This window comes from Dermacentor andersoni, chromosome 9 (genome assembly GCF_023375885.2).
Source record: "Dermacentor andersoni chromosome 9, qqDerAnde1_hic_scaffold, whole genome shotgun sequence".
In the NCBI taxonomy this organism is placed as follows: domain Eukaryota; kingdom Metazoa; phylum Arthropoda; class Arachnida; order Ixodida; family Ixodidae; genus Dermacentor; species Dermacentor andersoni.
Genome location: NC_092822.1, coordinates 36515078 through 36523239, shown reverse-complemented (window position 1 = coordinate 36523239; position 8162 = coordinate 36515078). Strand labels below are relative to the sequence as shown.

General features: G+C 47.7%; 1 protein-coding gene across 1 annotated transcript; it reads left to right on the top strand.

Annotated features, from left to right (window-relative positions):
* Window positions 1-2009: 2009 nt before the first annotated feature.
* LOC126527627 (putative nicotine oxidoreductase) lies at window positions 2010-2549 on the top strand. Its single transcript, XM_050175439.1, has one exon. It carries the CDS (start codon window positions 2010-2012, stop codon window positions 2547-2549), a length of 540 nt encoding a protein of 179 aa, XP_050031396.1.
* The last annotated feature ends 5613 nt before the right edge of the window (window positions 2550-8162 follow it).

Here is an 8162-nt window from a genome sequence, read left to right as displayed (position 1 = left end):
CGACTCCTAGTTCTCGTCTCTCTGCTAAGCCCCGGTAGCACAGGACGTGCCCGCTTTTTAGCACTGTATACGATTCTTTTGTCCTCCTAACTTCACTGAGCCCTATTATATCCTATTTACTGCCCTCTAATTCCTCCAATAGCACTGCTAGACTCGCCTCACTAGATAACGTTCTAGCGTTAAACGTTGCCAGGCTCATATTCCAATGGCGGCCTGTCCGGAGTTAGTATGAGAAGGCTTATTATCCAGCTGCCTGCTTCCCAGCTGCCTATGCACCAGTACATGACAAGCCTGCCAAAGCCGCATTAAGCCTGAAGAGCAAAGCCAACGGGCAGCGTTTACAAACTGCAATGTCGCGAACACCCCGAATACGCAGGAACGTTTTTTCGCAGGAACATTCAAAAGAATAAAGATCCCTAACAGCAACGAGGAGAGAAATAAAAGAAAGAAACAAATCACGTAGCTTACGCTGAAATGTAGGTACCCACACTAAAGCAGCCGTTGGCAGTCAGCGCCCGTCCAGTGTTTCCTCTGTCTGTCCGTGTTTCAGTGGCTGTTCTTCTACCATGCAGACGTGTGTATCATAGAAGTTGAGGCAACCACTGCTTTCCTAGCTAACGGCAAAACTACTGGGCCTGGTGGCTTGGAACAACGCCAGCGCTTGCTTGCATGCAGAGGAAAAATGCGATATAAACGAATCTTATAGCGCACGACGAGACACGCAATGTGTCATGCGTGCCGCGTAGCGTCCAAACGTATAAACTTTGCATTGCGGTTCCGTTATCTCTTCCCCCAAGTGTCTCGACATGAAGCAGTTGCATATAGAAGTTTCATGCAGCAGGTTGCTAGACCTGGTTGACTCAAGCAGGCAGACTATTTGTCGCCAACCGGATCCGAGGTTAATGCCAATAAGCCATCATTATCATTGCCGTCATCAACAACAACAGCAACATACCGCGTCAAGAGGTCAAGGAATGTGTCATGCGCACCACGTTCTCTTTACACCTGTGTTCACTCTTCCGCAAACGCTATGGCGCCTCCTCGAAAGATACGTACCGCTGCTCAAGAAGCGAATCGTAGAGCTACGCATGCGGCTACAAAAAAGAAACATCGGGCTCACCAGACCACTGTGCAGAGAGCAGGACAAGCCTCAGCACAAGCCGCAGGTCGACATCGACGCTGGGTGGACAGTTCAAATTGTTCCTGTGAAAAGGAGGCGAAGAAACTTCGCCGCGAAGACCCTGTAGTGCATGGTGCCAAAAATGTAGCTACAATGGAGCCGTTCTTCCAGCTTCCGCTGTGACTGTGCCGAGTTTGCCGTGCTCGCCTGCGAGTTTTTGTCATCAGTTATCATCGTCGTCATCATAGTCATCACATACCTAGTGGTCTAGGGGCATATACCCAATAAACCCAAGGACACATACCCTGTGACAGATACCAAGGGCCCCTAGCGGGACTTATATTTGGATTGCACCATCTCCGCGAATGGAGATGGTGCAATCCAAATATAGGTCCCACTAGGGGCAAAACAAATCCGGCAAAAACAAAGACCGAAAACAACAAAGTCATATTCTGAATGGTGGACCAGTACGAGGGAACAGACTCGGATTTATTGTACAAAGTACGCAAAAGTGGTACGGCGACGGCGACCCAGCAGCCTACACAGAGCGCTACAAAGGAGAAGAAAATGGAAGGCTGGACAGACCCATCATCCGGGAAAAGGTGTACTCGGCGATAAGAAGCGCAACAAAGAACACAGCCGCAGGTGCGGACAAGATCAAAACGCGCTCATCCGCAGCCTCGGAGACGAGCTAGTTGAAAAGCTAACCGAATACCTCAATGGACACTGGCAAGCGGGAACAGTACCAGAAGAATGGAAACACGCGGAAGTCATCATGATCCCGAAACCAGGCAAGAAACTTCAACTGGAAAACCTCAGACCAATCTTCCTTACATCGTGCCTAGGTAAGATCTATGAGAGAGTGGTTACGAGGAGGCTACGAAATCATATGGAAGAAAAAGAGCTGTACCCCCACAGCATGTTTGGTTTCAGAGCCAGGCTCTCGACCCAAGATGTATTCCTGCAAATCAGAGAACAGGTACTGAGCAATATCCCGCTCAACGGAGAGCACATCATCATGGCACTGGACGTCAAAGGCGCCTTTGACAACGTAAGCCACGAAGCCATCCTGACAGGAGTAGACAATCTAAATTACGGCATGAAAATACACAGCTACGTCAAGGCATTTTTGACCAACAGAACAGCAACAATCGGCCTCGGCGAGCTGAGATCCGAAAAGTTCAACACCCCAAAGAAAGGCACACCGCAGGGATCGGTCATCTCACCCATCCTGTTCAACGTTGCCATGATTGGACTGGCCCAACAACTAGACCAAATCGACGGCGTACGCCACGCCATGTACGCCGACGATATCACTGTATGGGTCACCAAAGGCTCACTCAGGCAAAAGGAAGAAAGCTTACAAGAAGCTGCGACATGCGTAGAGGAATATGTCAAGGCAAGAGGTCTAGCCTGCTCAACGGAGTAGTCCGAGCTCCTAAGAGTATGGCGAGGCAACAAGAATCGCACCGTCCCAGAGGAAGCAAACCTGAAGTTGAACATCCACCTCGAGGGACAGCCAATCCCGGAGAAGACGCTCATCAGGATATTACGAATGTGGATACAATCGAACCAACGATGTACCCACACCCTAACACTACTTAAAACTGCAGCCGCATGATAACGCGGGTCTCGCGGAAAAGACACGGCATGAAGGAAGCAGACACACTAAAACTGGTCAGAAGCCTGGTGGTCAGTAGAGTGACGTACAGCCTCCCATACTACCACTGTACGAAGCACGAAATGCAACAAGCGGACGCACTCCTGAGGAAAGGCCTCAAGACGGCGCTCCACCTACCGAAGTCAACATCGACCGACAAACTCCTGGCCCTGGGGCTACACAACAGTCTCGAGGAGCTCCAAGAAGTGCAGATAATCGCGCAAATGCAAAGACTAAAGCTATCGGCAACGGGCAGAAGACTCCTGAGCAGATACGGCGGTAAAGCTACCATAAAGGAGACACAAAGCACGGAGACGATACCGGACGAATACATAAACACCATCAAAGTAGCACATATACCCAGCAATATGGACCCGAACCTACACATGAGAAGCAAGAGCAGACTGTGTACGAACACTGGCAACTAGACACGACACAGTGTACGTAGACGCCGCTACCTACACTGAGGAAAGAAACCACAAGAAAAGCAAAGTCGCAACGGTGATCAACTCGGACCTAAAAGAAATCACCAGCGCATCAATTCGGAACTGTACGGTAGTTGAGGCCGAAGAGGCAGCCGTGGCTCCGGCAGCGGAGGGCTACCGATCCAACAGGTCCTTAACCATACTCACAGACTCACAAGCAGCATGCCGCAACTACCTAAACGGCAGAATCAGCCACAGCGCGCTCCGCATCCTCCGCTCAAGTGGCAAAACCGTCAACAAGCAGGCCAAACACACGATAGTTTGGGTGCCGGGACATACCGACATTACGCGAAATCAGGAGGCGGATAGGATAGGTCGAGGGCACGCAACAAACCGAGCATCCAACAATCCCGACCCCGCTGAGGAAGCCGAGTCGGTAGCCCAAAGCTATTCAGAGATGCTAAACTACTACAGAGGGATCAGACGACAATACCCGCCCCCTCACAAACAACTAAATAGAGAAGACGCCGTAGCATGGCGACAGCTACAAACGGGAATATTCCCGTGCCTAAGCATGCTAAGCAAAATCTACCCCACACAGTACGAGCAAGTGCCCATGGTGTGGAGACAAACCAACCCTATACCATACCACATGGGCTTGCCAGAAAACAGATGGGCTAGCCATAATAAAAAAAAACCGAGTGTGGAACAGTGGGAGAGGATACTATCCAGCGACATCCTGAAAGTCCAACAAGGACTAGTAAGGCGTGCACGCAGGGCAGCTACCCTTAGCGGTGCCCTGGACTAGGGGAACCGACCCTGAAGAGAAGATGGCTGACTCCATCTGAAGCCGCAATAACCCCTGTAAAATAGAGCAAATAAACGTTTTTCATCATCATCATCATCCGGGAATGGCCCGTAAAAGAGGTAAGAAACTTGTATACCCTGTACGGAAAAGCGGTAGCAAATCGCCAAGAAAGATATCGTACTTCCTAAAAAGCTGAAGTAAGAATAAGCTTCTGAAACAAATACTTCAATATCCGCCTGTTTAGGGAAAGTTCGCTTAAACAAGAGGCGATACAAACACAATACGGCACCATTCCACCAGGACTACAGCATACACAAAAAACGAAGCATTGTACACATGGCAGGTTTTCAAGGTAGTGTCCGAGTCCTCACCAACATATAACCACATACACTCACGGAAAGGCGCAGTGAATTAGTCAAAGTTGAGAAGCGCGATCGCCCTCCATTCCTCTGGACGAACTGATGATGAATCGTACTTCGGTATCAGCACAATACGACCATCGCGAAATCTAGATGGAAATACAAAGTTCTCAAAGCAGCAGCTGATAAGACACGAACATGGCACCAGTATCTTCCTAGAAGGTTAGATAAAACTCAACGGGTAACCCGCCTGACTTGGGGCCGAGCCGCGCTTACTTGAAGATAATGCTGCCTTCACCTCGTCAGCTGGGGGTCTTGCACAAAGACGTTCAGCGACCTTACGTGGAACCTGAGGCAGCCCACTAAGCATTTCGACGTTACCATGATCTATTCACATAGTCGTACGTGCCATGTTTTCAAAATGCGAAGCGCTCTTGGGGCCACTGAACCGAATACATTCGGCTGTCGAAAAAGAGAGTTTCTTGCAAAGTGCAGGACTTAAAGGTGCACACCCGGCTGCGATGAGGCTTTGGAAACGCCTCCGTAGCTCACGCTGCCATGACCGCAGTTTCGTGGCAGTATCCGTCTGTTCATGAGGTATTCAGAGATCTTGATTGGGAAGAACTGGGGATAAGAGTTAATTGAGAATACCTTAGTAACTTGCGATTCGCTGATAATATTGCCTTGATTACTAACTCAAGCGACCAATTGCAATGCATGCTCACTGACCTGGGCAGACAAAGCAGAAGGGTGGGTCTAAAAATTAATCTGCAGAAAACTAAAGTAATGTTTAACACTCTCGGAAGAGTACGGCAGTTTACAATAGGTAGGGAGGCACTGGCAGTGGTAAGAGAATACATTTACTTAGGTCAGAGAGTGACCGCGGATCCGGATCATGAAAGTGAAATAATCAGAAGAATCAGAATGGGCTGGGGTGCGTTTGGCAGGCATTCGCAGATCATGAACAGCTGGTTGCCATTATCCCTCAAGAGAAAAGTGCATAACAGCTGCCTCTTACCAGTACTCACGTACGAGGCAGAAACCTGGAGGCTTACGAAAAGAGTTCTAAAATTAAGGACGATGCAACGAGCTATGGAAAGATGAATGATATGTGTAACGTTAAGGGATAAGAAGAGAGCAGATTGGGTGAGGGAACAAACGCGAGTTAATGACATCTTAGTTGAAATCAAGCAAATGAAATGGGCATGGGCAGGACATGTAAGACTGCATACCAAGGGAAGGGAAGCGTAGCAGGTTGATGATTACATATATATATATAGACATATATATATATATATATATATATATATATATATATATATATCATAAGAAGCCAGCAAACATTGACACCAAGGACAACATAGGGCAAATTACTTGTGCCTAATAAATGAAATAAAGAAACGATAAATTAATGGAAATTAAAGGGATACGGACACAAAAATTGGTGGGTGGTTTTTTGCGTCAGAACAAAAGTTGAACTGTTAAAAATGACGAATACAACAAGCTGCTTAGAAAAAAAGAACGAGAAACACCTTTCTTTTGCGATTTTCTGTTGCGCCTTTCCTCCAAGCGGCCGCCGGGAGAAGCTGAAATTTGACGTCATGACACCCCCGCGCGCCCGGCCAAGGTCAGCCACAGCCGGCGCAGTCTTTCCGGAGTGTCGGTCCCTTGCAGCGTTTGTTTATCGCCGTCGGCTATGTTCGCACTCTGGTCCGTCTGAAACATTATCCCTGTCAGCGCTCCATGCAGGTGGTGCTTCTTACACGCGTGTTCGCACGGTCGTCGATCGGTACTGACACATTCGTCGCGGCGGAAGAAAATGCCCAGACATTACTGCGCCCACGGCTGCTATAACAGCATTATCGGTCGTGACACGCCGTCGCGCACGTTTCCCATAGACGAGAAGGTGCGTAAACTTTGCATACGTGCCTGTCAGCCACCACACCAAGCATGGAGACTTCTAAAAAATGACTTCATTTGCGCGGACCACTTCGTCGACGATGATTACGCGACCAGCCCGGCTGTGCTCAAAAGCCTTGGCATTCCGCTCAAAAGGCTCCTGTTGAGGCAATACAATTCAAAGAGCGGGTGCTTAGTGATGCATTCGTAACTGTTAGCTGCGCTCGCCACCTTTTTTTGTTCTGGCAACAGACCCTCACTCTGACGCCAAGGACAACATAGGGGAAATTACTTGTGCTTAATAAATGAAATAAGGAAACGATAAATTAATGGAAATTAATTTCGCGCTGCTCAACAGGTTCGACCCTGATCGAAACGAAAGAATCCACCATGGCAGAACTATTTGCAATCCTGTGTGCTTTGCGTTTCATAACTTTAGAAAAACATTCGCAAAAATGGGTTATCTTTAGCGATTCGCAAGCCGCTCTCACATTACTACAGAGCAATAAGAAAAATTCTTTGAACACTTCGATATTGTATGAGACGCTCAAAGAACTTACAAAAGCAAGCGCAATGAACCACGTAATTGCATTTCAGTGGATTCCTGGGCACTGTAATATTCCTGGTAATACTGCAGCGGACGCAGCTGCGAATCGAGCGCACAATAACGCAGAGACAACCAATCTTCCCCTATTGCGTAGTGAAGTCCGTCTGATCCTGAGACAGATTTCTTGTCGTCTTAGCAAAACTACCTGGTTTGACCAGCAAACTAAGAGCTCGAAGTTATACTCAATAGACCCATATATAAACTTATCAGTGCCGGAAACTCTAAGAGACAACAGAAAATTTGAAACTTTGGTACACCGGCTGCGTCTTGGTACTGCATTCACGAGACACTTCTTGTACAGAATAAAACGTGTCTAGTCCGCAGTGTTCTTGTGGCCATCCAGACGAAGATGTGCATCATCTTCTTCTCGAGTGCTCGAAATACGATACACAAAGAGCGGTACTGCAAGCTAATTTGTTTATATTAGACAGAAGACCATTCACTCTAAAAAAGATACTTGGCCCATGGCCAACTGCGGGCCTTCAAAAAAGAGCGCTTCTTGCTCTGAAAAAGTTTTTAGAGGAGACCAACATTTTGGGAAAATATTAAGTATTGGATGATCCGAATACGCTAAATCAGTTACATAAACGTTGTTCGTGGTGCATCATATCCAGCTTTTCCGGACACGTACCAACTAGCGCCCCAAGCGGGCCCGGCACGAAGCTAGCGCGTTTTCAATGGAACGAGCGGGTTTTTCGCGAATAACAAAAGCTGCAGGACGATTATTGAAAAACGCAGGTGACAAACGTGTTCTGGAAGACAATCCACGCGAGCCAAATGCAGTGATCACTCTATGGCACGTAAGAATTTTGTTCCCACAGCGGTTAAAGTTTTAGCAATGGAAGCCTATGGAAACGACGAAAATTGGTGCTCGATTTTTGAAGCAAAAACGATGACTGTAATAAAACTATCCCGTCTATCGTAATACGCAGTGCAGCGTACGTAGTCCGGAGACTCAGCTTTCGATTGATGCCTATCTCGACTCTCCACATATGGCGTAAGACTGTTCCCGAAAGCGATTTTTGTAACACTGTCGTGAAAATTCACGTGGTATCTATAAAAATATGAGCGTACCTCTTGGCAAAGACGCGGTAGCCGTGGCCGAGTGGTAGAATAGCGAGCACCTTTGGTCCCGCGTCACGGTGGCCACGGTTCGATTCCCGCTTCGTACTTTTTTTTTTTTTTAAAGCCGCATAGGACCTAGTTTTGTAGTCTCTCACTAGATGGCAGAATCACAAAACCCAAGATTTGCTTTCGGTTTTGGTTTTTCAGCAGCGCATTTTT